Source organism: Podospora pseudoanserina, chromosome 6 (assembly GCF_035222485.1).
Source record: "Podospora pseudoanserina strain CBS 124.78 chromosome 6, whole genome shotgun sequence".
Taxonomy (NCBI): Eukaryota; Fungi; Ascomycota; class Sordariomycetes; order Sordariales; family Podosporaceae; genus Podospora; species Podospora pseudoanserina.
Genome location: NC_085925.1, coordinates 751,199 through 779,071, shown reverse-complemented (window position 1 = coordinate 779,071; position 27,873 = coordinate 751,199). Strand labels below are relative to the sequence as shown.

The 27,873-nt window shown below is 53.7% G+C and overlaps 5 protein-coding genes across 5 annotated transcripts; 2 read left to right on the top strand and 3 right to left on the bottom strand.

Annotated features, from left to right (window-relative positions):
• Positions 1-2,065: 2,065 nt before the first annotated feature.
• On the top strand, positions 2,066-3,493 carry QC764_605000 (uncharacterized protein; the record flags this gene model as incomplete). Its single annotated transcript, XM_062949007.1, has 1 exon — positions 2,066-3,493. One exon carries the CDS (start codon positions 2,066-2,068, stop codon positions 3,491-3,493), a length of 1,428 nt encoding a protein of 475 aa, XP_062797225.1.
• Positions 3,494-3,991: 498 nt separating this feature from the next.
• ALD5 (aldehyde dehydrogenase (NAD(P)(+)) ald5) lies at positions 3,992-7,005 on the bottom strand. The gene is made up of 3 exons (XM_062949006.1): positions 6,251-7,005; positions 5,790-6,189; positions 3,992-5,727 (listed from the first exon to the last, which is right to left on the bottom strand). The coding sequence occupies exons 1-3, from the start codon at positions 6,313-6,315 to the stop codon at positions 4,696-4,698; spliced, it is 1,497 nt and encodes a 498-aa protein (XP_062797224.1). The 5' UTR covers positions 6,316-7,005; the 3' UTR covers positions 3,992-4,695.
• A 575-nt stretch (positions 7,006-7,580) lies between these two features.
• TBF1 (TTAGGG repeat binding factor) lies at positions 7,581-12,422 on the top strand. Its single transcript, XM_062949005.1, has 3 exons — positions 7,581-7,737; positions 7,943-9,901; positions 9,956-12,422. The coding sequence occupies exons 2-3, from the start codon at positions 8,416-8,418 to the stop codon at positions 12,316-12,318; spliced, it is 3,849 nt and encodes a 1,282-aa protein (XP_062797223.1). The 5' UTR covers positions 7,581-7,737; positions 7,943-8,415; the 3' UTR covers positions 12,319-12,422.
• A 1,321-nt stretch (positions 12,423-13,743) lies between these two features.
• Positions 13,744-20,723, bottom strand: LTE1 (Guanine nucleotide exchange factor lte1). The gene is made up of 3 exons (XM_062949004.1): positions 20,314-20,723; positions 19,602-20,102; positions 13,744-19,474 (listed from the first exon to the last, which is right to left on the bottom strand). Exons 2-3 carry the CDS (start codon positions 20,030-20,032, stop codon positions 14,326-14,328), a joined length of 5,580 nt encoding a protein of 1,859 aa, XP_062797222.1. The 5' UTR covers positions 20,033-20,102; positions 20,314-20,723; the 3' UTR covers positions 13,744-14,325.
• Positions 20,724-25,705: 4,982 nt separating this feature from the next.
• On the bottom strand, positions 25,706-27,821 carry RPS0 (structural constituent of ribosome; the record flags this gene model as incomplete). The annotated part of the gene is made up of 5 exons (XM_062949003.1): positions 25,706-26,919; positions 26,976-27,424; positions 27,522-27,579; positions 27,652-27,671; positions 27,730-27,821. 5 exons carry the CDS (start codon positions 27,819-27,821, stop codon positions 26,663-26,665), a joined length of 876 nt encoding a protein of 291 aa, XP_062797221.1. The 3' UTR covers positions 25,706-26,662.
• Between the last annotated feature and the right edge of the window lie 52 nt (positions 27,822-27,873).

Sequence of the window (27,873 nt, the reverse complement as noted above, 5' to 3'; positions counted from 1 at the left end):
TGTCCCAGAGGCGTGAAAGTATGCGCTTTTGAATCATACACGTAGACTGTGTTGTAATTTGTAGTGTGTGGCTTGTCGGTTTCAGTTGAGCCTTGCAGATGTTACATGTGATGGGGGGTAGCCCAAGTCGACAAAGGAGGGCTGCCATGCCAATATCAGTATGGTGTTTGGTGCGTCGGGCTTGGTAATGGGCAGGACGTATGGTGGTCGTAACGATGAGGTGAGCAGATATATACCCCTGAGTCTGCCGGTTGCTTTTGTTGATGCTGGTAAGTCCTGCTATCAGTCAGTCCCGACATCTTGACTTCACCACCACCGGAGAACTTGTCAAATATCCAGTCTTTCCCCCAAAATGCCCGAGAGTTGCCAGTAGGTCTTCGTGCTTGATACATCGCCCCGACTGATCTGTACTAAATGCTGATCAACACCAGCTCCAGTTGCTCCCACCATGAGGGGGCCAGAGCCCGGGATCACCGACAGGATCGTTTGGACTTCTTCAGCTCAGAACCAACGCGAGATGGCAACGTCTTAGTTCAAGCCACATACCAGCCCCGCCAGCCTAGAGACGCCAAGAGAGATATGACACGGAGGATACAGAATATCTTGGTTCCTTTCGAAAGATGAGGTTGATGGCGGGGGAGGGGTTCGGTCTCGAATCCAGGCACATGGGCATGTCGGATGTTATAAGATGGAACGAAACTATGGGAGTATTAGCCAGAGACTAATGTGAAGAGCAACAGGGTGGACATACCTGTACTAGAAATCTTAACTTCTTTCATGACCTGTTGTTGATAGTGAGGCACAGGCGTGGTTCCCGCAACCTTGTCTTGGCGCCGACTCATGACACCTATCCGTGACCATCTCTCTGACCCAGCTATCATTCCCTATCCAGCCGGTCTCCTTTGGCTTTCCCAAAAACCCTCAGCTCGACGAATATGTCAAGAGTTTGACGAATCTGGTTCCGCTTCTCTTTTAGACTTCGGTCAGCTCGCACGGCAAAACGTCGGAAGTCCGTCGTTTGCAAAGTGTCGTTGGTCCTGATAAGCCTCAGGATTCATCCCCATGGAGGAATATGGCCCGCAATTTCGAGAGGCAACACAACCCGCATCGAGGGCGGTGGTGATGATATAAAGTCGGTCGCCAGTCGGGATACCGTGAGCGGAGTTTCCATTTCGGGACAAAACCGTTCGACCTCCTCCGAAGGACCCACACCTGTCCGCTCCGCATTACCATCCTGGCACTATCGTCGACCCCCAGAAGCCACAGCTTTATCCTCGTGTCCCGGCTGACAATGATACTAAGTCAAACCCTGAATGACTCCTAGACCCCAGGAATAGCCATGACCGCCCCAAACTTTCCCGATGTTCAACCGACATTCATCCATCTCGACACCACCATCTCGTTCCATGATGATAAGACTCGGCCCGCCCCGCCAAAACATCGGCTGAATCCCCAACCCACCCCGCAGTGATTGTATTATTCACACCGACACCCAACCTCTCAAAAGTCCCCCAATAAGCAATATATACGCAAAATATTGCAAACTGGTCATAGGACCCTCAAGCGAAGAGAGTCAGGTCCAGATGGTCCGGTTGGCAAGGGCCGGCGGCAGATCCTCGGGAACTTGTCCACAGTGTTGGTGTTCTCGCCAAGCCCCCCCCCGTTCTTTCAAGCCTTGATGGAACGTCATCGGATGCTGGTTTGTCAGTCGTGAAATGCTACTGTCAGAGAACCCAAAAAAAACACGGGTTTAAGAGGGGACATGAAGAATGCCGCCAATGCAAGGCAAGCGCTCTTCTCCGGGGCTAACGTAGAAAAAAAGTATGCAGCCCACAAACCACACAAGGCCCTTGTTTTGCCCCTCCCCCCACACTCAAGCCGCCTCTACTTCGGGGCTTCTTTCCTCTCGTGAAAGGCTCTAGAATGCGGTGTGGTTGATCTTGCTGTCGCGATATCTGACGAGGCCGGGGTCGGATCCATCGAGTATATAAGAGGTCTTCCATGGCCGTGGTCGAGATTGCGTCCCGACTCGACTTCATCATCCACCCGCCAGTCTCCCGTCACCATGTCGACCGCCAGTCCAGACCACGTCGGTGTCGACAATCCCAATAGTTCCAGGAAGATGGATGAGTCCATCATCCCAGCACGCGATCCTGAAAAGGTCGACTTGTCGGAAGAGACCACAGATGAGGAAGCCTCAGCTCCTCCCCTCCAACAACGATGGAACCAATCCGCCACAAACATCTTCCGTTTTCTCGGCACCATATACGCCTTCATCCTCATGGGTATGACTGACGGCGCTGTCGGTGCCCTTCTTCCCTACATCGAAACATACTATTCCATCTCCTACACCGCCGTCTCCCTTGTCTTCCTGTCTCCCTTCATAGGGTACACCCTCGCAGCACTCAGCAATTCACTGGTCCACCACCACTTCGGGCAAGTTGGTATCGCCGTCCTCGGTCCCGTTTGTCGTCTCATTGGTATCATTCCGCTTGTCTTCCACCCGCCCTATCCCGTTCTGCCAGTCGTCCTAGCTTTCACCGGCTACGGTAATGGTATCGAAGACAGTGCTTGGAACGCCTGGATAGGCAATATGCACAACGCCAATGAGCTTCTCGGTCTTCTTCACGGCGCTTACGGTCTAGGCGCCACCATCGGACCCTTGATTGCGACAGCGATGGTGACCAAGGGAGGATTGGAGTGGTACACGTTTTACTATGTGATGATTGGTCTGGATGGTGTCGGTCTCGTATTCCTAACGGCGGCATTCTGGAGGGCGACGGCCAAGCTATACAGAGCTCAGTTTTTAGATACCACTGGTGGAAAGAGAACCACGACTCGAACAGTGCTCAAAGAACCCATTACTTGGATCCTCGCCATGTTCCTGCTTGGGTATGTAGGCGCCGAGGTGTCGCTGGGAGGGTGGATCACGACGTTTATGTTGCGAGTCCGCAATGCTGAACCTTTTCTGGCTGGTCTGACTGTTACTTTCTTCTGGCTTGGATTGACAGTGGGACGGGTGGTGTTGGGTTTTGTCACAGGGAGGATAGGAGAAAAGCTTGCCATCACCATCTATCTGGTGCTCTCGATTGTGATGCAAGTCCTCTACTGGACTGTACCCAACTTCGCGGCATCGGCAACCTTTGCGACGTTCTTGGGTTTCTTCTTGGGTCCGTTATTTCCGGCGGCGATTGTGGCGGCGACAAAGTTGCTGCCGAGCGATTATCATGTTTCAGCGATTGGATTTGCTGCAGCATTCGGCGGAGGGGGCGCGGCACTGTTCCCGTTTGCGGTGGGGGCCATCGCTCAGAGTAAGGGGGTGGAAGTGTTGCAGCCGATCTGTCTGGCGATTCTCATATTCATTTTGTTGATGTGGTGGTTCTTGCCTGGTGGGCTGAAACCAGGCGGGCTGGAGAAGGCGAGGGAGGAGGGCGAGAAGGTCGGAGATGGGATGAGAAAGGTCATCAAGAAGGTGACGAGGAAACGGAATTAGCAAAGGTCTAGTTGGTCCTGGACAATCTCTTACAGGTTTTGCTGCTGTCGGTATAGCTAGCTTGAATGGGACTGTTTCTTTTTCATATGCTACATATTGGAAGTCCAGCGGAAAATATGCGTCCAGCTCAGTTGCAATAAGCCAACCTGAACATGTGGAAATGTGACGTGGTGGGGTCCCGTTTCAGGTGTAGGCAGGTGTTCAGTTTGCCTATGCCCATGAGGAAAGAACCACCAAGTCACCCATCGTTAAAATGGCAAGACCTACTTGCAAGCCTGACCAAGGCTAGCAAGACCACTCATTCTCTCACGTGCCCTCTCTCATTATCCCACGGCATATTCAGGGCCACAAACACCCAAACGCAACGCCTCACCCGCTATTTCTTCAACAAACAGTTCATTTTTCAAGAGTTTTAGGTAATGTACCCTAATACCGGATTAGTCTTGCAGCACTTAGAATCGTCACCAGGCCCGTCCAGATAGACATGTCTGTCTCACATTCTTGGGAACAAGGTCAATTTAGGTTTCAATCTCATCACCGATTCCTCTCAAAATGCATAAATAACGCGGTAGAGACCACTAATACCGGTCCATCAAACCTCATCCCTTCAATCTTCTTCTCAACCTATTGGTAGCAACAAGACACCCCAGCACCAACCTATCCATCAAACTCAAGCATGCAAAATGCCATCAACTCTCGCCCTGGGAAGAGCCCTCCAGCAGCTGGTCAAACCCCAAGAAACCGAGAATTCTCGCCCCCAGACTCCTGCACAGAGAGAGGCCGAGCCGATGTGCCCAGCCGATGTGCCCTGGCGGAGAGCACTGCCCTCCGTATGCCCACAAGGCCGGAAGCAGAAAGGGATGCGCCTTCAAGTCCGAGATCAACGCTGTGTTTATGATCTCTACCGGTCAAAAACATGGCAGAGATATCGTGGATTGCCAAAGGCCTTCAAAAGGCACATGTATCATCACTTCTTTGGAAGACCATAATTTGGCCATACATGACAGCGCGTGGTTCAAGAAGACGTATCATAAAATGTTCGAATATCATCGCGTTTTGTCATTACTTCGTAACCCTGATACACCCAAAGATCAGGTCCAACCCGCAACCCAGAGTACGTTACATTGTGAGAATACATCAAGCTCCCAATTCATTACCCCTGAACCAGACCCACTTTTACCCCTATCCCGACAGCAAGATGCTTAACCAAACAACGCACCGCCCAATCTGATGGCGACAGACTTGTGTTGCGTGTAGTTGGCCAAAGCCTCCTCACCCAACTCGCGCCCGATACCACTCTGAGCATAACCACCGAATGGCAGCTGGTGCGAAAGCAGGTTGTAGCAGTTGACCCAGACGGTACCGGCACGGAGGGAGTTGGCGACCCGGATCGCGGTGTTGAGATCCTTGGTGTGGACAGCAGAGGCAAGACCATAAATGGTGTCGTGGGCCATCTGGAGGACCTCCTCCTCGGTGTCGAACTTGGCGATAGCGCAGACGGGGCCGAAGATCTCTTCCTGCATGATCTTCATCTTGGGGCTGACGTTGGTGAAGATGGTGGGCTGGATGAAGTAGCCCTTGTCACCGTGACGGGCACCACCGGTCTCGACTGTAGCGCCCTCGCTCTTGCCGGACTCAATGTACTCCATGATACGATCGTATTGGAGCTGAGACACCTGGGGGCCTTGGAAGGTCTCGGGGTGGAATGGGTCGCCGACCTTGTTCGCCTCAGCGCGTTTCTTGAAAGCGGCGACGAACTTGTCGTAGATGCCGGACTGCACGTAGATACGAGATCCAGCGCAGCAGCACTGGCCGTGGTTGAAGTAGATACCAAAGTTGACCCAGCTGATGGTCTGCTCGATATCGGCATCGTTGAAGACGATATTGGGGGACTTGCCGCCCAACTCGAGGGTGACCTTCTTGAGGTTAGAAGAGGCAGCGGCCTTCATGATGGTGCGGCCAACAACAGTGGAGCCAGTAAAGGCGACCTTGTCGATGTCCATGTGGGAAGAGATGGCAGCGCCGGCAGTCTTGCCGAAGCCAGAGATGATGTTGAGAACACCGGGAGGGAAACCAGCCTCCTTGACGAACTGAGCAAAGACGAGACCGGACAAAGGCGTTTGCTCAGCGGTCTTGAGAACAACAGTGTTACCGGTAGCCAGAGCAGGTCCAATCTTCCAGCCGAGCATCAGAAGTGGGAAGTTCCATGGGATGATCTGGCCGCAGACGCCAATCTAAATGACACAACAGTTAGCATCAGCAGTTTATGGTGGCTTCGTACCCAAGGACAACGCACCGGCTCGAGTCTGGTGTAGTGGAACATGTCTGGCGCAATATCAATCGTCTTGCCCTCAATCTTGTCGGCCCAGCCGCCATAGTACCGAATGCAACCAACAACGGCGCCAACATCTCCACGAGCCATGGTGATGGACTTGCCATTGTCAAGAGACTCGACGGAAGCAAGGAGCTCAAGGTTTTTCTCGATCAGGTCGGCAAGCTTAAGCAGCAAGTTTCCACGCTGCTGAGGGGTAACCTGGCGCCACGGGCCCTCGAAGGCATCGCGAGCAGCCTTGACGGCAATGTCGACGTCGGCCTCGGTGGCTTCGTGAACGGAGCAGATGACCTCCTCGGTGGCGGGGTTGATGACCTCAAAGGTCTTCTTCTCGACACCCTCGACGAACTCGTTGTTGATGAAGCTGTACAAGTCAGGGTTAGGGTGAGTGGTTCACTATGGGGGAAGAAAGAGAAGCCACATACAGTCCGGTGGGCTGCTTGTAGGTGCCCGTGGTAGGGGTCTTGAGCTCGGTGAAGACGTTGGTCATGATGTTGGCAGCTTTGTGTGACAGCTTGGGATATGGACAGATTGGGACAGGAAGAACGAAACCAGCTCGCTGTCTCAGGTGTCAAGGTGGGAAGCTGTGAGGGGAATGGGGAAGCAGCGAGGACGAGAGGGCGTCCCCGCAGGACTTTAAATACATGTTGCGCCGGAAAACAGTAGGGGACAAAGTAGTGGCGAGGGGTACCAGCTACCAGTTCATCCTTCCCCCGGATGGCACTGGCAGTGGACGGCCGAGTGGGTCACGGCCACGGAACTGGAAGTGCATGCAGCGGAAGCGGGGGTCGCGGGGTCGGGGGGTGACGCGGGTGGCTCTGCGTCTTCCCCAGAATCTCCCCAAGCGCCCCAGAATCTCCATCATTTCGAGGCAGACAACTCACGGGGTATCCATACCAAAGGTCCACGGCTCTCTCTCTCTCTCTCTCTCTCTCCACCTCCTCACCGCTGGTGACTTGACTGAAGATGTTCTCACGATGTCCACTGGATTCCGCCATTCCGAGCATCACATCTCGTTGGCTGCTCACTTTCCCCGCATGACGATGGCAGCGGGACTATGAACCCCGCTCAGGGGGCGACACACAATGCTCCATCCCAGCATTGAAACATAAGCCGCGTTGAAGCGTGCCTAGGCATTCATGTCATTCGTCCATGTCTTTACCTGGATGATATAAGAGCCCAGAGTCTGTCCTCGGAAGCTGGGGCAAGAAAGCTTGAGGAAAGCCGAACAGACGAACAGACGGATTGCTACCATTCCCATGTGTTGTCACCGATCTCCACGGGTTTGTTGTAGCACTCCGCCTCCCCGCATCTTTCCTTTGTTGAGACATCCATTCCTCGACTGCCTCGGCATGATCATTAGTAGTTGATCTTCGAGGTGGCTGCCAGTATGTTTGATACTGTCTCAATTAATACCCACCGTTCTTTGGATGCTTCGGGGCAATGGAGAGCGAAGCTGTGTCTCATCAAGAAACATGGCGTGTGAATAGTAATCTGAGGGGTCTGGATAGCTCTCCGTTATCTCCGATCCAAGACCCGGGGAACATCTCTCGGCAATGTCAAGTTGCAACGGTCCTCCGTGCTGCAGGCTCCGGGCGGCCGAGATCCTTCCCTCCCGCCGAATGCTGCGCACTACCAGTGCTTCTTCATGATACTATCGTTTATACCACACCTTCTGAGACACCATCGTATGCTCTCTCATGGCTCAGCGTGGACGATACTACCGGAACTCGAACGATTCTAGAACCCGTGAAGCACACCAAAAGTCGGTTCTCTTCTTTTAAACACAATCGGACTTTTCTCGGGGCCTTCCTGATGCTTACTGGGTGACGCCGGAGACCTGATGAGCATGTTGAAGTTCTACGGCTTTCCCAGTCAAGGTCTGGCTGGCGGAAGATGGAAACCGAGATAGGTAAGTCCTATGAGAGCCTGAGTCGTATCACTTTTCTATCACATCCCCAACTTCCAACCCATGCGTTCTGCACCTAAAGATTCCTTTGTAAAGCTAGCCTTGCACATTTATATTCCCCCATGAGTATTCGATCCCAACCGCACGCACCTTGATCGCTATTTCTATTGTGGTTGGCCAATTGCAAGCTGAGGTGCCTTCCGATTAGATAGTGCCTTGTTATCCGTCACTTCGCTAGCTGGCTTCTCTTTGAAGACATACACGATCATGCGGAGTGTCAATCGAAGCATGAAACGAGAGTTGCTCGTAGTTGTTATCAAAACGCCCACGTTGAGCTCAGTATTCTTTGGAATTGACGGATGTGGCTGGATTTTTGGTATTTCCTTGGAATTTCAAGCACATAAACGCAGCTTGTGTATCGGAGGCTGGGGCACAAAATAAGGGCAACTTTGGATGTCGGACGTCAGAAAAATTTCTCCGACATCTCCCCAGTCCCGCCCAAGACCGCGATAACGACACCGCCCGCCCAAGAGAGACAACACCCGCCGTCGGACCCATTGGACTGTCTTCTTTTGTCGTATACATATTTCGAGATCGGTTTAAGTCTGCCACTAAGTGTGCGGGGCAAACCGACGAGACTTCAGCCCCCGTTCAATGGGCTTCGCGCTCTAAGCTGCGAACATGGCCGACACGATGCTCGCCGGTCTCGAGGCCGATCTCTTTGCTGCCTTCAACAACAGCAGCAACGACGATGTTCCGATGCCAGACGCCGATAGTCCAATCAAGGCCGATCCTGAACAACCTCCATCTCAACAAGCGCCAGATGTTGCTCCTGAGAAAACTGCGGCTCCGACTGCTCCTGCTCCTCCTCCGCCGCCACCACCGCCCACGTCGCAACATGGGGAAGCCACAACCACAACCACACCCACACCCACACCCACAGTGCCAGCAGCGCCAACAACGCCGGCAACTCCTGCCACTCCGTTAATATCTACAGCCGCAGCAGTTTCCTCTCTCCCACCACCATCGACTCCCGCCCCTGTTCCGAGCCCCGCGCCGAACCTGCTTGCTGCGACCCCAACCACAGCGCTCGATGCGCAGTCGCCTTCAGTCCAGATAGAGCAGCTCTTAGCATCTGCCCAAGCCCAGACGGATGCCCTCGTGCATCAGTCTCCATCTCAAGCGCTATTACCGCAACCGACGATGTCTCAACCCCCGGCAGACTCTCAAACACCAATTGACCCTTCACCGGGAGTCCCCGTTACTGCCCAGATGCCGAGTGAAGCCAAACGACCCAGGAGCCCTGACCTGGATGATGATGATAGCCTGGCAAAACGGTTGAAGATGGAGTTTGCCCAACATGAGGCGCAACTCGGACACCCAGAGCAAGCGGGACATGGTGAGATGAATGGGCATGACATGGCGCCTGTCGACCTGGAAACGATGCTGAATAATGCACTGGCTGATTACGATGTGAACGTGGTGCGGACCACCAACCCAATACCTGCCACGCCCGAGGTTGAGAAAACACGAAACAAAATCGCAAACTTTACGCGTCACTCCTTTTACCATATGCGGTCCATGAGCCTCCTGAACATGGGCAGTTTTGCTGTTCAGATCCTCATCAGACTGTCGCAGAATACCAAAGCTGACACTGATGCACTTCTTGCCCATACCGAATCCGAGTTTTACAAGGCCTATGGTATGCTCTGGAATGTGTTTGAAAGCACACGAAAGATGTACTCAGACTCTCACCTCCTTTCGGTCGACGAGTTGGAAATCACAGACTCGGAAGATAGGGAGACGATCCGCATGTCAAACTTGGCTTCGGTGGCAGGCATGGTGTTTGGCTCAGGCGATGTGACACTGAAAGATGTACACGATTCTTTTTTCAGCGTCTTCATCCCCGAAGACGGCGAATACAAGGACTCTTTGACCGAATTGCTAGTTAGCTTGAAGACGCGGCTCTTCTTGGATGCGCTTAATCACCAACCACCGCAGCCGGCGCTGGGCGTGTTGGACACTTTGTTTCCTGCTCGGTTCGATGAGGTTTTGAAGAATCGCAGTGGAGATCTGGCATTGAATCCGGATGAGGAGCGGCTGGTTGGTCAGGTTCGCGAAAGAAGGGAATTGCTGGTCCAATCGGCCGCTGATGAATCTATCAAGAGTACTTGCTCCTCCCCGTTTGGATTTCTGAATGTCGGTGGACTGACAAGAACAGGGTCGTTGGCGGAGCAATCGTCACCCGAGAGAATCTCCGAGTTGCTGAGCTTGTTTTTGCAAGGCCACCTGGCTGTTATAGTTGACTACGCCAGGAGCTACGGCATCAACATACCCACACAAGAAGAGGAGCCAGTTCTGGCCACGAATATGGAAATCGAGGAGCAGCACGACAGCCTTGCTGAAACGCTGAGGCTTGCAACAGCGCAACTTCCGATGGCTGGGGAAACCAAAGAACTCGACGGCGAAGATCTGTCAGGTCAACATGATGACGAAACATTGAAAAAGCTCATCGAGCAGGAGTTGGCCAAGGATTCGTCCTTGTCGCATGACCTGAGCGGGCTGATTAAGGACTCTTCCGCTGGACAGCATGACATGAATAGCTCGACTACCGAATTGGCGAATCTAATCGCAGCCAGCCTTCCGAAAATCCCAGAAGAGCCGCCGCATGGGCTCCCCACCACCTCGACTATGATATACTCGGGGACTGTCGGGACCGCAAATCTCGGACACGCCCCGGCCCATCCTCACTACATTGCGCAAATGAATCAACAACACCAGGGCCAATATCAGACGTACACACAGAGCCCCGCGCCAGCAGCCCCGGCTGCTCCAGCTGCCACGAACGAGAATGGCCTTCCACCAAATCAGTCTTTACCCACTGCGGCTCTGTACGAAAAGGCTCGGCAGGCTGCTGTTGCAAAGTCATCTAATACGTCGAGGCGCGAAGGCCTGCATTCGACTCGGAGGCCTTGGAGTCCTGAAGAGGAGAAGGCTCTCATGGCTGGTTTGGACATGGTGAAGGGTCCCCATTGGAGTCAAATTCTCGGTCTTTTTGGACCGCACGGAACCATTTCAACCATCCTGAGGGATCGCACTCAGGTCCAGCTGAAGGATAAGGCAAGGAATCTGAAGCTATTTTTCCTCAAGACGAACTCGGAAATGCCGTACTATCTGCAACACGTCACAGGAGAGCTCAAGACTCGGGCTCCGACCCAGGCAGCAAGAAAGGAAGCCGAGGAGAAGGCGCGGCAGAATAGCCAAGAAGAACAGGCCAGGCTGCAGACAATGATGGCGCTGTCGAATATGCAACACAACAACCAGTCCGTGATGCCCGGCCCACATTCAAGTGTGCAAGCTCCGCGGGCAAGCCCAACCACCCCGGGCGTGAGCGGGCCTATGAATGGCAATACGACTACGGCAACATCGGGCGGTTTGCCTCCGGTGCCCATCTCACCAATGGTCAAGTCGGAGCCTCAGGAACACCACGGCCTACCAAAGGTTACATCGTTTCCGTCCATAGCCCCGGCGCCGGCTCCGAGCACGTCGATGCAGCCTCCAAGTAAGCCGCAGTATCATCACTTGCAGCCACAGCCGTCTTCTCCGCATCACCAGGCCCAACAGCACCAGGCTCATCAGCCTCACCAGCCTCAGCAGAACCAAGCCCAGCAGCAACAGCAGCAACAGAACAGACAAAGTCCGCAACAGCAGAACCAGGGTCAGCAACACGCTCAGCAACATGTTCAGCAGCCTGTTCAACAACCTGTTCAGCAGCAAGGCCAGCAACAAGGCCACCGTCAGACTCAGTCGCAGCTGCATCAAGCACAGCAGCAGCTCCAGGCCCAGCAATATCAGGCTCCGCAGCATCAAGCTCAGCAGCAGCCGCCAGCTCCGCAACGGCAACAAACGATGTCACACCAGTCTGCTGCGCAACACCAGCACGCTCCGCAAGCCCAACAGTCTCAGCATCAGCAGGCTCAGCATCAGCAGGCCCAGCAACTTCAGCAGGCCCAGCAACTTCAGCAGGTCCCTCATCATCAGGGTCAGCAGGTACAACAACACCAACAGGTCCAACACAGTCGGCCTGCACAGCAACAGCAACAACAGGCTCAGCAGCTTCAACAAGTCCAGCAAAACCAGCAAGCTCAGCGACAACATTCTCATCAGCAGCATGTTCAGCAAGCGCATCCTCAACAATTACAGCAGCATCAACAACAGCAACAACAACAGCATCAGGCTCAGGCGCCCCAGCCACCGCAATCACAGCAGCAAACGCACCATCAACACCGGCAGGCCCAGCAACAAGTCCAGCAGCAGGCTCAGCCTCAGGCACAACCACACCGTCACATCCCCTCGCCAACAACATCGCAGCCGTCGCCGGCACCACCACGACCGGCTCAGCCGGCTCAAACGGCATACCAGCCCCAGCCCCAGGCCTCGACAGCCCAGCCGTCACCAGCACAGGCCTCGCCGCCGGCAGTTCCCGGGTTGCCAATACCTCCTAATCATCATTCCACCCCTGATCACCAAGATCAGGAGTTGTTGGAGTCGCTGCAGGCTGCTCTGGCTGTTCAGCCTAACTAGGAGTGGGCGGTGCTGAGCACAGAGGAGCTCTGTGTTGATTTTAAGAGAGAGTGGAGTGAGGGATGGTGGGGATGAGGGGGAAAGACTGACATGTTGAGGAGTTCTTTGGGGAGGTGGGGGGGAAGGAAGGCTACCTATTTCACGTACAATGATACCATGGAGGGGTTGGACTGGCATTTTGGGGAGAAATAAAAGGAGGGTTCATACAAAATGGGGTTTCGGCGTTTGTGATATTTTTTGGGGTTGGGAAAGTTGGGGTCGATGGGTGTATATACCCTGGGTGCTTTACTCTTGTGGGGAAAGGGGAGGAGGGGGGGGGCGGGTGTAAGCAGCGAGAATAGAGAGTATGACGTGCGGCGATATGCTGCCGTAGCGCAATATCAGCTTTGAGATTTACTATTGAGAAAAGATGCTGGGATTTATGAAGATGGCGGGTTCTGCTTTGCTAGGTAGGTATGTTAGATTGACCGCCGTGCTTCATTCATACCTTGCACCGTCGTGGGCAAAAACACCAAGACCGACCATTCCTCTGCAATCCCCCTTCAAAAAAACTTCCGTCATGTCAAGCCAAAATCTCAACAATGTCGCCTTCTCCATCTTTTCTCTCGGCAATACCCTCATCCTTCTCATCCTTTTTATTCACTTCATCTCTGTGATCCTCCCGAACCCCTTGCTCTCCTTCCTGCTTCCGGTCCACCCCTTCCTCTCCGTTAACCTTTTCCACATTACTACCACTCGCAGCAGCAAACCCCTTCCCTCCCTTTTCCTCGGCCAGCTTGGAGGCGGTGTGCAACCTCATGATTCCTTCCTCGTTTGGCTTGAGGTAGCATGCTGCTAGGTGGAACATCGCTGCATCCAGCACGCACACCAGTACCACCACAAAAAAAACGATATCTTTTTCAGGTCAGGATCAAAGTTCCGGACCAAAAAGAGAAGCCACACCGAGAAGTGGTGTGAAGTCGGTTTCAGGGGGTTGGTGTAACGCGAGCGTGTGTTCTGGTTTGTTTGTGAGGAAAGGTTGTTGTTGGAGATTCAGGGGCTGGGGTTGGGTAGTGTCAGATTAGTCAGTAAGGCCCACTGGGTTCGGCCTTTTCCAGCCACCCGGGGACTCTCCCTCGTACAACACCAGAATGGACACCTTTTTGGACCCCAAATATACGATTTGATAGGTAGTGACCAAACCCCTCACAGCCAAGAAAAGAAAAAAGAAAAAAGGGTTCGGGTTGTTTACAAATACCGATCGACGATCGACAGACATCACATATGTGTATCACCACCATAACAGTCCAAGACATCATAAAAAGCTTCAACTCTTGACTTTATATTTGTTCCACCCTATCTCACCTATATCTCCAAATACCACCACCACACCCAACACCCAACACCCCTATACCCCCCTATACCCCCTCCCCCTCTCAAACCCCCCGCCCTCCGTTTTCCCATATCAACCCCCATCTCCATCTTTTATCTTTAAAACTTGGTATCTAAATATTTCCCCCATTCCCATTCCCAAAATTACATAATAATCACTCCCAAACAAAACAAAGCCATATATATCAAACAACCCTCACCCCCAATGGTGAGAGAAACTCCCTCCTTTCCTTCCAATCAATCCAAAAATAAAAATAAAAAAGCATACCGAAAATCAAACCAATCAACCCCTCCCAGCGTTTAAAAAACACCATAAGTAAGCAAGGTCTGATAATTCGTCTCGGAGAAATAAAAAAATAAAAATAAAAAATGAATAAACACAATCGAAGCGAAAACCCACTCTGGTGGTGCTGTGATGAAACAAAAATGCTGAAACCAAGAAACGAGAATCGAAACCAAAACAACAAAAAAAGGGGGGGGGGCTGGTATCGATGGTGCTCCTGATGATGATAATGTGTCGGCGTACTTGTACAAAAAAACATAGTACAAATGCGTGTGCCAAATAAATGCCATAGAGTGATGACGAGATGTGATGATGTGTGTGCGCGTGTGTCGCAAAAACCGCCCGCAGTTCTATTACTCCAACCCCCCAACCAACCTCTTAATCTCCCCCTCCTCCAACGCCCCCATCCACAAACACCTCTCCGTCACCCCTTCCACAGCTTCAAACTCATAAACCGTGCTCGCCTCCAGCAGTCTCAGCAACGTCTTCACCACCCCAGCCGCGACCCTGCACCGTTCAAAATTCACCAGCGGCGCCCCCGTCGGCGAGCTCGCAATCTCTGACGGTTTTTGCGCATTAAACAGCAAGTCATGCGTGTAAATCCCCACAAAGGGAATACACCCCATCTCCATGCTCGCCCTGGCGCCCATCTTCCCCCCTCCCTCCATCTCCTCTCTCAAATTGTAAAAATTCCTCATCGGCGACATCAACTGCTCCAGCTCCTGAAGCGTCTTGGTGTCAGACGCAGGGACCATGGACCAAGTCCTCGTCAACCTCGAAATCTCGTTCGACGTGAGCGCAATCGTCAGCTGTGCCATCGTGGCAAAATTCCGGTACCGCCTGCAGTGAGCAGCAATGTGAATAAACTTGATCAGACACCTCGCCCTCTCCTCCATGTCTTGCGTGAGCACGATTTCCGAAATGGCCCACTTGACCATGATGTTGAACCTCGCAATCACAACCTCCACACCCCTCGCGTCGGTGTCCCGTAAAAACGAAACCCAGGAGCGGGCGTTGATCCCCCCGCCGGCTTTTTGCTCAGCATTCTTCCAGCGCATGTCAATCAATTCTTTCCAGTCGATTTCGTTCAGGGCGTCCTTTTCGATTAGGGTGAATTGTTGGGCGAGAATGTCGCTGTCGAAGGCCAGGATGAAGGGCAGATGGGCGTTGAGTTTTGCTGGGGCCGTGATGGAAGCATCCGGGGACGCAAGAGGATCGGGAATCTCGAGCTTAGGCGCGTTTCGCAAGGCTTCTTTCGTGCCTGTCGGGTCAGCGGGCGAAGCGCGTGGCAGTTGTGTTGTGTCGTAGGGAGGTGCGGCTGTCGCAGTAGGCGTGATATCCGGAGTAGGTGGAAGTGGCTTCTCGCCCCAGACTTGATGGTCCTCCAATGTTGGGACGCAAGCAGTCTCCGGAGACAGGTGAAGAGCCTGGATGAGCGTCATTGGCGGTGACGGGGGGTTTGTTGGACTAGAGCCCGTCTGATGGGACGGCTGATAGCCCGGTGTAACATCCGCCAATGGGTGTGCCGGAAGGGTCGACACAGCAATCCCAATATTCGACGGTGCATAGGGATCAACATCAGCCTCATGATAGTCAATCACCTCCATCGACAACTCCGAAGACAGATCGCTGTCATGATCGCTCTCCACATCAAGAAACGACTGCTCCGCACTTTTCCTCGCCCCCCCCTCCAGCACCGTCAGTGCATTCCCGCCCCTCATCCTCTCCATGCTATCCGTCTTCATAATAAAATCATAAGAGGGGTTCGACCCCTGAACACTCCTCCCATCCATCGGCGTCGCCCCATCCTCATCCGGCCCCTGGAACACCGACCGGTCCGTCCACTCCCTCGTCACAGTCCTCTTGCTGCCCTCATCATCCATCTCTAACAAAGGCGCCGAATACGAAGCCCTCGAATCATCCGACAGAAAAGACTGCACATCCGCATTCCGCCCCTGACGACCAGCCACATCCAACAATCCCCCCTGCACACTGATCGTAGTCGGAATCGTCGACAGCGACAACGGATGCGCCCCCTCATCACCCAGGTGAACATGCCTATGCTCCTCCCTCGAAACCCTACTCTCATCCACCGTCTCGCTCTCCTCCGCCGAAACATCAATCTGCGGCACTGTCCCCTTCAAATCCATCGACAACTTCCCCCCTGGGACCCTCCTCTCAAACCTCCCCTCCAACTTCAACAACGCCGACTCCACCCCCCCATCATCATCCACATCATCCGGAATCTGCGCCAGCTTCTGCGCCTCAGCCTCAAAACTCGGCCTCATAATCGGCTTGGAAGAGTGCGTGCTGAACAAACTCAACTTCTTCTCCGCCTTTTCCGTCACAGGCTGCTGCTTCTTCGTAATCGCCCCCAACGAAAAAGCCTCATTCCCCCTCCGCGGCGAGTAGTCACTTGCAACCACATCGACATACCCACCCCCCATCTCCAGAACCGGACTCCTCACAAACGACGAGCTGTTGATCGAATCCGTATACGTCGTCAAACTCCCCACACTCCTCGACCTCCTAACCCCCGCCGGATCCAGCTCGCCAACGTTAGTAACAGCCCTCAAATCCCCTCCCGGCCTCCTCCTCAAAACCCTCAACGGCTCCGGAATCATCACCGCCTGAGACAACTCATCCGCCCCCCCAATTACACTCCCCTCCGAGTACGTCGTCGCATCAAAACTCCTAACCGTCGTTGACCGGCGAGGCATGATCCCACTTGTAAAGGACGCATACCTCCTCGGACCTCTACTCCGACTCGACACAAACGACCTGCTGGACCCCTGCCTCGTATGCCCCTGCCCCTGCGCCCTCACACCGCTCAACGGCGGCCGGTTAGGCGTCTGGTTCAAAAAATCAAACGACGGCCTGACCCAGTCATGCGACGGCCTCCCGCTCTCCGACGACCCCAACGTCGCCATGTCAGGTACAAACGGCGGCAACGGATCCGCAGACTGTGAGTGCCGCAATGGCTGATGCCCAAGAATATAAGAAGACCTTCTCGGCACCCCCATATCCCTCGCCCCGGGCGGCGTCGTCGGCGGAGTGGGATCCCCACCGTGGGGCATAAACGTCTCGGCAAAAGCCTCCATTGACGAGTTCGAATTCACCGCCGGTAAAGCCCCCGTCATGGCAGGGTAATGATTCTCCGGCAGCAGGGTGTCATCCACAATCACAATCGACTTGCTCCCCGTGGTGATCCCCATGTCGCTCGTCGGCCTCATCTCCCCAACTCCAAAATCGGGTCCAAAGTCAAAGGTGGTGTCCATATGCGCGGCTGAATACTCCCCAGCAGGCGCCGGCGGAGGCTCGCACCCTTCATTCTCCGCCTCAGCAGCAGCATCCTCCCGCACAGCCTTCTTAAAATCCTCGGCGATCTCCGCGCCCAACAAATCAATCCTCACAGGGGGTCCCGCACCGTTATTCTGCCGGGCCCGAGACTGCGGAACTATCGCAGTACCCGGTAACCTATTCGTCGTCGCGCCCTTGGGGCCAATAGGCGAGATGTTGACATACGTCTGCGTAGACGATGATAGCGCCTGCCCCCTTGTGCTCAGTGCCCTCCGCACACTCCCCAAAAGCTTCTTCATCCCCTGGCCCGACATCGCCGACGCCACCAGCCTGCTCTCCTTGGGCAACTCAGCAGCCGGCTGAAACAAAGTCGTCTGCCTCGACCCCGCCCCAGACAAGCCAGGAATAACCTCCACAAACGCCTGCGACGGCGGCATCAAACCACCCCTCACCAAGCTCCCCGAATACGGCAGCGTAAGCAGAAACTCTGCATTCTTGTAGATAACCCTCTCCGTCATGGTGGCATGATCACGCAGAGAATCACTCAGGCTCGCGTTGCGCTTGTGCGAGTGATTCGGACGCACCCGCTTGCCCACCAACGCCCTCGGCGTCGTCGCAATAGGGTCAGAACTAGCATTATACATCGAGCTCAAGTCCGCAGGGTGAGCAGCGAGCGGGTATCCGGCGCTGTGATGAAACCGCATGCTCTTGGTAGGAAGCGAGCAAGAAACCACATCAACACTAGTGATGCTGCCAGGCGAAGCCTGCTGGTTCCTTGTAAACTCCGTATCCGGTATTGTAGGGTTCTCAGGCGTCGCCGGCCGCTCCCCCACCACCACCGAGTCGATATGCCCGGCCCTCGAAACCTCGGCCAAAAAACTCGTGTGTCCTCTCGGACTAACAGGCGTAATCAGCCCGTCAATCTGCGGCGGCCCAGCATCATCATCAACCTTTGCCGTCCAAAAAGTCGGGTCCAGACTGGGATCACGATGGCCAGCAATGCCACCAGGCGATATCGGGACGCCCGTCGGGAGCGAAGCGTCAAACTCTGGCCCGTCCCAAAACTGGGCACACACCCTCCTCCAGCACTTTTTCAGCTCGGCCAGAATCTTAAGCGGCACCTTCTTTGCTATCGCGTCTTGGGAGATCTCGTCGACAAAATCGTTCAATAACTCGCAAAAGGCAAACCGGAGGTCGTAGTCGACTACAAAGTCGTCGGTGAAGTAGTTCAGAATCCAGTGCCGCAGAGCAACAAATGTTCGGACTCTAACCACCATGCCCGCCTCGTCACTCCTTCCCAATGCCCACCTGAGGCGAGCAAAGAGCATGCGGAGAAGATCTGATGGCTCTAGGAACGATCGGTAAGTGAGAAAAAAATCCGAGAGTAGTTCGTAGTCGAGAAAGCTCGGAGATGTAATTTCGGCCACGAGCCGCGGTGGAGTGGCTGCCGTCACGGATCCCGAGGGTGAGTATCTCACAATAGATCGGTCATCGCAGGCTGGCTTAAAAGTCAGCGAGTCAAACATGGAGGGCTCTATCACGAGATGGGTCGAAAGATATGTCGCCCGTAGTGGGATCGAGGGAGGAACTGCATTTCCATCCTGGTTGGGCGGCATAGCAGGAGGGTGCGGGTGCTGTCGTGTTGCATCTGGGGTTTTGGATATGCTGGAAATGGCATCGACGGGCGTGTAGTTGAAGAACGAAGCGCGGCTTGATCGAACATCCTCAGTAGGGGCATAAGACGAACCACGAATAAACGGCGTGCCGCGAACGCTGAACCGAGGCGTTCCTATCCTCCATGACGGAATCGACACTTCGAGCAGCGGCGTCCTGGTCATGTCCAAGTCCTCGACCGTTCGTGGTCTTTCATTCTCCCCCGGCTGAGTAATGACGATCTTGAATCCTCCCGGCTCCGACTCCCTGGCCACGCTGGTTTCCCGCACTGTGGAATCCGACATGGCTCGACGATGTCTCTGGCGTATCTGAACATGCTTCTCCCCCGAGTCCTGGCGAGTCAGGCTTGATGTTGACGGGGGAAACTGCGGGCGAGTAGTAGTTCCTGGCCTTCCCTGCGCGTTGTCGTCCCGGTGATCCCGATGTCTATCTGATGGCAGAGGCTCAAGTCCGGCAGTACCCGGCGGTGTCATGGGAAACACAAACGGAGGCTGCGGGTAACGCTGGTTGGCAGGGCGGACGGTTGGCCTAGGAACAATGGTCAATATATCAAGCCCCCTTTGTCAACCAAGGGGACGGGGGTACCCCAAGCGAGATGTCAAAAACGCCCACCGTGTGGGGGGCAAACATGAACCCGGTCACCGTGTTCGCTTACCTCAAATAAATTCGACCGTTGTGCCCGACATTTGCGACAGCGAAATTCCGCCCTTCTCGGCCGGCCGATCCCCCATCCGGAGCAATATCCCACTTTTCATCGTCCACACTGGCCTTCTTTGCTCTCCGCCCCGCCAGGTTCTCCTCCTGAGACCTCCGCTCCGTCACCGGAAGCAGCGGTTTTGAATGCGCAGCTGAGGATGATGCCCATAGTTTCGTCCTTGCCAGTCCGATGGCTGCTGCTGCAGCGGCGCCCCGGCCTCCTCCCGTCTTTGGCCTCTCGCCATCCTTCCTGAGCCTTGGCGGCGTCTTTCGGAAGCGTCCATCCCGCGGTGTCGTTGTTGTTTTTGGCGACCGTGGTGATTGGGGAAGTATCGGTAGTGTCGTCGTCGGGCTAGTCGCTAGGGGAGCCGACGACTGCTCGGCCTCCATTGCGGGGGAACCAGCTCCTATTGTGCAGAGCGGCGATGAATGCTGCTGCTTTTCCTTGTCGCGTCGACGTCTGTGATGCAAGACATGAATGAGTCAAACGGACTTGCAGATTCGAGGGGGCTTGGCTGGTGGGTGAGTTTTTGCATAAGGCACGGCAAAGGGAAGAAAGGGAGAGTGCGATGATGCGAGCACAGTCGTCCAGTGCGAGTCTAGGTGGTCCTGATCACACAGGCCAGGGAAGGACAGAGGAGGGCAAACGAGCACAGGAGAGAGTCACGTACGGGTATTGCACGACGCCATAAAGGTCGGACGGGTGATACAAACACGCAGCTGCGATTCTAACAAATCCTCAACAACAACAACAACAACAACAGACAGCGACAGCGACAACCAGCAAAAGAGGAAGACGAGGATAAGACGAGGGCGAGGACAAGGACAAGGACAAGGACAAGGACAAGGACAAGGAATTGGGATTGGGATTCGGATTGGGATTGGGATTGGAGAATACCAAGGATGCAATGCAGTGCAGCAGCCACAGGTGACAGGAGACAAGGCGGGAGCCAGCCAACCGGTGAACCGCCCGCCATGGAGAACCGTGAGTTGAGCTCAGCGCGGATAAGGTCCGTGTGTGGGAAATTTGCCTGTGGGACCGGGCTGCATGGGATGAAAGATGGAACCGGGGGAACCAATTTCATCACTTCTTTTTCTTTTTCTTCTCCTTCCTCTCTTGTTGTTTTCGCTGTCACTCTGTCACTCTATCATTCTGTCATTCTGTTGACTATCGTCTCGAGAGAGTCTACACCATTAGCTGCAGCAATGGACAATCCCTCAGATGGGCCCGAGTTGCGTTTCCTCGACACCACTGGCCAAAAGTGTTGTACTGTACCGCGCGCACGGTTCGACCCAGAACTAGCGTTGCCGATGCGGGTGAGCAAGGTTTCTTCGATCATCCAATCCGGGATCACACGCGTTGCCCAGACCACCTCACTTTCAGTCACTGACTGGTCTTGACCATGACATCCTCACATTCATCTTTCTTGCTTTTATTTTCTCTTATTCTTTTTCCATGTTGGTTTCAAAGTTCAACACCACCTCTGTGTCACCACAGCAGCACCCCGTCTCTCCCCATGATTCGCAGTCTTCCTGAACACTGCGTCATGCACCTCGGCGGCTGGGAACCGAGAGAGATCCTCGACCGTGATGTGGGGCGGGGGGGACAGGCGTGCGTGGGGCTTCAAGCATCACCAGCAAACACAACTACACCCCGTTCCCCGGTACACTACGGCCCCCCCCCTCAAATCCAATTCTTCAGGGTTGTCCTCCTCTGTTCCGGAATGGCCGAACCCCAAAGAAATAACCAGTGGACTGGAACAAAGATGAGTCCTCCTCCTCGAACCGAATCGACATCGGGTCATGAGATCTCCTCATCCCATAATAACGGCGCCGTGTCCGGGCGGTCCTCGTTCCAATCTTTCTAGCTTGAACGGCCAGCTCCTCGTGCTCCGCCAGACAGCGCTTCCAGAAGGGATAAAGAAGGGGGTCTCCCACGAGTCAACTCAGTTCCTGGAACCCACATCCTGGGAAAAGTCCTGGAGATTGGGTCTTTTGCTACCCCTCATTCATGCTGTTGTTCCCCGCGTGGTCATGCATGATGATGTTTAGCTCTTCGGGGTCTGGTCTCTATTCTTTCTCTCCATGTTGTGGGAAGTTAAACCCCAAAATCCACGCGCTGCCTCGGGCTATTCTTCTCATCAGATTCAAATCACAGTTTCATAGCTAGTACACCCAAAAATTGCAGGAGTGACACTGCGGGACCAGGGTTCTGCGCTGGAAATGAGGCACATGCACACACACACACACACACACACACACACACACACACACACACACACACACACAATCTCAACAAATTCCCACCACTCCGGTTCAGTTCACATCTGCGGAGTGGCGTCTGCCTTTATTTTTTTTCTCCCTTCTCTTGGGCCGCCCACCCCTGATCTCATGCAATGACGTCGAGCTGACAATTCCCTCCCATCCCTCCTACCTAACCCCGCGCCGCCGCCCGCCGCCGCTTATGCTGACAGACGTTTCACTGCGTTTTTTTTTTCTTCAAAGAAAAGAAATGCAATGCGAGGTAGGTGATGTACGGATATGCACATGACATGACCATGCGGTTTACCGGAGGGCGGACGATGGCAACGTCACTTATTACTTGTGTTACTGTTTTCAACATCCAACGAGACTGTTCCCCACAGGCAGTTTTGTTATTCCTGTGCCTGATCGACAGACACATCTTTTCTTGGGAGCTTTTTTTGATGCGGTCATACCTTGCCAATCGAGATCTGACTGATGGCGATCGACTGCTAGGTCAGGCGGGGCTTGGCGAGGGTGAACTTGTAACTGAGAGACATCACGACTTTCTTTACCCGAGCCTTGTGACGGTGTTTGACACGAGTAAGAAGACTGCCGAGGTATCAGTTGTCAATTGGCTATTGCTGTGTTTCTTCTTTTTCTCTCGTCTGTCAAACCCAATGCAAAGGATGTCCTCCTGCATGGTAACCACCCTGGTACGCATCTGACTGTCCCATTGGGACCGTTTCGACTTCGTTCTGGGGTATCGCTTTGTGGTTCTGCCGCGTCTTACTCTTGGCTGGGTTGGTCAGGCCCCGGGAATTCACACCAGCGGAAGGGAAGCAATGGTTTTTGGGAGTAAGTAATATTCACGTTTCTGTTCCTGGCATAACCGAAGTTTGAGAATGGCTGCATGCAAGTTGTATGCAGGCCGAAATGATCAAGCGAGTGCGGGAAAAAGATGGGATGAAAGCGGGGGGCGGTCGGGGAAGGTGGGGGTCAAGTCAGCTCTTGGGAAGGGAAAGTAATGACGGGATCGATCGATGATGGTAATGTTTGTTGAGAGTGAGGCTGACTGCTACCACGTGCTGACTTGATGGTGTGCTATGAATGTCTCAGAATCGGACGTTGCTGAGTTGAGATTGGCTGGGTCAAGGTGGGTTGGAGTGGTGGTTTCTGGTGTTGGGGTGTTTGAATCTTGAAAGTGGTTGAAGTTGAAGCATTCATCTTTCGACAGAGTTATCAATTGCACCCGCGAGGGAAAGGTGGTCCTCTCACTCAAGCTATGCTGCTCATGAAATATCAACGGTTGGCAGTTGCTTCCTACTTACCATTAATGGACTTTTATATCCTTTTCAATCTCAACTATGGGGAGTCTCCCTTGAAAATAAAATTGTCGAGATATTATTGTCTTCATCTTGATTGGCATCACTTCTCAAAATTATCCGAGCACCTCCACGGAGTTACTCATCTTCCCAATCAAACGAACCTATGTCCAAATGCTGGTATCACATATCCTGATCACCAATAAATGCGGGCAGGAAACAGTCGTCCACCATCACCGAAGTTAACATCACATCACATGTTGGAAGAGAACCTGGTCGAGCTCTGTAGCACGCTTGTATTCACCATCATTTCCCAACAACTCAAACATCTCTACGTCATCACAAAACCCCGATTATCACCCGCGCCTGCCGGTTCAGGTCTAGATCAATATAGGTACCGTACCTACACAATACTTCCTCACATCGCCGAACCGAGCAACAACCCAACCGTCTCTCACAAACTCCCCAACATCCACCCAAACTCCTGTGTACCCACTAGAGACCTAGCAACCACCCTTCATCTCCATCATCATATCCTTCCCGGCCCAATCAAAGCTCAAGAAACCCCAAAATAAGCAAACCCCATTGTATAAACCTCGTTTTATCGTGACCCTGTTCATCCTTCTCAGACTATACCCTCTCTCTCAGTTCCTCTTCCCCAATCCCACCTTTCACACACGCAAGTCTCCAGTCCTTGTGCAGAAATGGATGTGGGAGTTGACGTGAGTCGCGGTATAGTCACGCGTTTCTCGCGTGACTCTAAGGCTCTTGCAACAATCGCACTTCTTCCTCCTGGTCCAGACAAAGCGTGAAGGCCTCGACCCCGAGGTGTTCTCCATAAACAGGTCGAAGGTGGTCTCCCAGTTAAAAAGCTGGACATTTTGACGAGCCGTTGGCTGGCCACCGCCATGCCCTCGATGCCCATATGCACACCGGGAAGGCACCGTAACAAGGTATGTTTCCCGCTAGGTAGGTCGGTTTCGCGGTTCGACAAAAGGGCAGCCCCCACCATGGGGGACTCTGAGCGGGAGAACTACTGGTCGACAACGATAACGCTTGCGGTGCCGATCGCTGACGGCGAACCGTCCAGCGTATCTCCGCGTTGTTCTTGGTCGGCTGGCTCATAGCCTCAAGCAATTCGCCAAGTTCTCTGGCCAATAAGGCATGGCTTCGGATATCAGTTCGTACTCCCAGAGAGCACAAGCGACAGTGACTCCAACCAGAGGGAAGTTTCGCAAGGCGAGTTCACTGATCTCGCTTGTTGGTATGGCTCTGAGGTGCCTGAAAAAGGCCAGGACCTTCCTTGGCACGGGGGAGTCTGCTACACACACGGGCTGTCGCGTCGGGTATGCCGTGGTTCGAGGTGGTAGGGTTGCGCTCGTAAGTCCAGTAGGCAATGGTGGCATGTGCAGGTGTTGGTAAGCACGGTAGGTGGGGTGCTGTATGTAGAACAGGTAGGTCGAAATGGTAGGTGAGTGGGTAGGTAAACAAGATAGAAAGGCTCCGGTGGCGGAACATGACAACGGGGTCAGGTTCGGCGATGGAGATATTGTTGTGTGTTGAGTATATAGAAGGCGACATAGGAGAGTCAAGAGGATGAAATGCGAGAAGGGGTGTGGAATGGGAGAACTCGTCGCCGGGGCTGTTGTTGGAGGTGGTGAGAGCTGAAGATCACCGCGATTGCCGAGTGTCTGCTGGAGCTGAAGAATCTCATCTCGAGACGGCGATCAAGAAAGAGAAATAAGAGACCTGTTGCTTGCCAGTCTCATTGGCTCAAAAGAATATCGAAACAAGCTGATGGGAGGAAGGATTACCTCAGGCGCGATGTCAAGCACCAGGCTGAAACCCACAACATTGTTGTTGAAGATAGGCGGACAGATCAATTCCCATGTCGAATAGAACGGAGTGAGGCTCCCCTCGGTGGTTATCCATGTTGGCAAGCGGGAAGGGAGATGAACTCTGAAAGGAAAAAGATATGAAAATAACCATGTACAAATAGGCAGCGGCAAGATCGAGAAGGCAAGAGCGTCAAGAAAGAGGTGAGACGAGATGTCACATCAGGAGTCAGATGACGGAGCAAGACGACCAGCATCAAGTCCAAAGTAAGTAGAGAAAGATTAGAAAGGAAGAAGTGAACCGAATGTCCACAGATGATGCCGCAAGACGATGATGAAGAAGAGAAAAAGAAATAAACTCCACCCGGGCAAAAAGACAGACTATTTATCTTCAACCTCCAACACCACCCTCTCCTCTCCCCCACCTCCCTCTTCCCAAAACAACATCCTTCCTCCTCCCCCTCCACCAAACGCCCCTCCGCATCTCTCCATCTAAACCAACCAAACCAACCCTCCCACACTTCATCAACGCACCTTCCCGCCTCAAAAGCAGCCTCACAGCCACTCCTCTCCAAGATTCCACTCACAGCAAGCAACCAGTCCCCCCAGCACATCATCAACACGAAAGCACCACCTCCACGCAAACACTCAACACGCACGGTAAGACACATACAGACCCCTCACCACAAGGCAGACAATAATATCACACATCACTGACATCATGATCATGAAGCGTGAAAAGTTCCCTCTTTCAAACACAACCACACACACCAAACCCCTCTTAACCAACAGCCTAGCTAGCTCAAGCCCGACGCTATCCATAATCTGGTGAAAGAGGTAGTGATACAATATCATCGAGTGACCTCCTCCAATAAGACTACAACAAATACTTTCACTTCTACCTCGTCAGCACCATGAAAGAGAGCACAAACCGATTCCCATCCCCGTTGACCATGAAGATGAACACATCAATCGCAACCCCCCATTGTCAGACAGAACCATCAAATCCAAAGCAAGCATCTGACGGGCTGACTGAATTCCCAATTCTTGAAATGAGTACCCACATCAATACAATGTACCTTCCCGAGGACCAGACTCTTCTCTTCGAGACTCTCAATTTACAGGGTCAAAGCCAACGCCCAGCCCAAGTCCCCTCAAAGAAGCCCCTTTTCATGATATGATCAGAGTCACTAAAAAGTCCAGCCTTTGGAAACATAATCACACATCAAACATCACATAGTACCACAAAAGTAGGGCAGGTCAGCTCCCGTTAGCTAAAAAGTCTAAACATTCCCCCCATCTAGACCAGATTGCCCCAGTCCAAAATACAACTGTACCGAGGCGAGGCGAGATAACGATCAAGTCCACCTCTTCTTGACCCCACAGGGCATTCCCCCTCTCCAGCGGCGGCAACAGAGACAGCCACCAAAGAGGATATCTTTCCCTCATTAGTGCAGGTCAATTTTACCTGCGCCAAGGACACAATGGTTGCAAACGAAAAGCCTGAGAGCCAGCCTGGAGAAAGGGGAGAAAGAGAAAAAGTGTTGACAAGTAGTCAAGCCAGAGCCCATATCGCCGATACGCCTGACCCCAATTGCTTTTTATTTTCTCAAAGTCGTCTACCACGAAGACTCCTTGGCGGGCTCAGCAGCCCAGTCGGCAGCGGGAGCACCAGTGCCAGTCTCCCACTGGGCACCCTGGGCCTCGGACCACTCACCAGTGGCAGCACCGGCAGCGGGGAAGGCAGCGGGAGCAGCCTCCCAGTCACCACCAGCAGCGGGGAAGCCGGACTCGATGGCGGCAACACCCTCCTCATCAACGCCGGGGAGCTTCTCCTCCTCAACCTTCTCCTCAGCCTCAGCCTCGGGGTCGCGGTCTGTGATGCCGAGTTAATTCTTGTCCTTTCTGCGACGAAAATAGGGCTATACATACAAAAGTAGAGATCGACCATAACGTCCCAGGGAGCCTCGCGGTTGTAGATGGTGCCGCGGAGGCGGAGGACCTCACGAGCGAGCATCCACCAGACGAGACCGATGGAGTGGCGACCCTTGTTGTTGGTGGGGATGGCAACATCGACGTACTCGGTGGGAGAGTCGGTATCGCAGAGGGCGATGACGGGGATGTTGACGTACGAAGCCTCCTTGATAGCCTGGGCATCAGTGCGGGGATCGGTGACAACGATCAGGCGGGGCTCCTTGAACGACCGGGTGATGTAGTTGGTGAAAGAACCGGGGGTGAAGCGACCAGCAATGGCCTGAGCGCCGGTGTGGGCGGCGAACTTGAGGACGGCACGCTGACCGTAGGGACGGGCAGAGATGACGCAGACATCGCTCGGGTTGTCAATGGCGGCGATGATGCGGGCAGCGAGAACGATCTTCTCCCTGCAAACAGTGTTAATCTCCACACTTCCTTCTCGAATTCGTGGTGTTGGCCCGTTTTTCGCGAATAGCTTCGCCGAGCCGAGTTTCCTCCACATACCAGGTCTTGCCGATGTTGATGATGTTCACACCGTCGGCGCGAGTCTTCCAGAGGTAGGCTACAAGCAGAAACCTGTCAGATAACCCAATCTTCTCTTCGTTCGTCAATCGGTCGTGAGGGGATTATTTACGCTGCGCATGGACACCCAAGCTGTGAAAGTGAGGTTAGCAAAAGATCGTCAGCTTTTCAAGATTCGAGATGATCGTACTTCTTGGAGCCGATGTGGCACTGAGCAGCGAGGAGCTGCTCAATGTCCTGGCTGGTGGCATTGAAGATGGAGGGGAGGTTAGCGGGAGCCATTTTGACGGTGCTTTCTCGCGGCAGGACGTGTCGACGGGAGAAAGAGGTCGAG

Bases quoted from the DNA above. Each gene is read 5' to 3' on its own strand.
- LTE1 (XM_062949004.1), bottom strand. From the start codon at position 20,032: ATGGAGGCCGAGCAGTCGTCGGCTCCCCTAGCGACTAGCCCGACGACG. The intron at 19,475-19,601 runs GTAAGCGAACAC...CATTGTTCCTAG, and splicing joins AACGGTCGAATTTATTTGAG to GCCAACCGTCCGCCCTGCCA.
- ALD5 (XM_062949006.1), bottom strand. From the start codon at position 6,315: ATGACCAACGTCTTCACCGAGCTCAAGACCCCTACCACGGGCACCTAC. The intron at 6,190-6,250 runs GTATGTGGCTTC...TGACTTGTACAG, and splicing joins TACAAGCAGCCCACCGGACT to CTTCATCAACAACGAGTTCG. The intron at 5,728-5,789 runs GTGCGTTGTCCT...TGTGTCATTTAG, and splicing joins ACTACACCAGACTCGAGCCG to ATTGGCGTCTGCGGCCAGAT.
- TBF1 (XM_062949005.1), top strand. From the start codon at position 8,416: ATGGCCGACACGATGCTCGCCGGTCTCGAGGCCGATCTCTTTGCTGCC. The intron at 9,902-9,955 runs GTACTTGCTCCT...TGACAAGAACAG, and splicing joins CGCTGATGAATCTATCAAGA to GGTCGTTGGCGGAGCAATCG.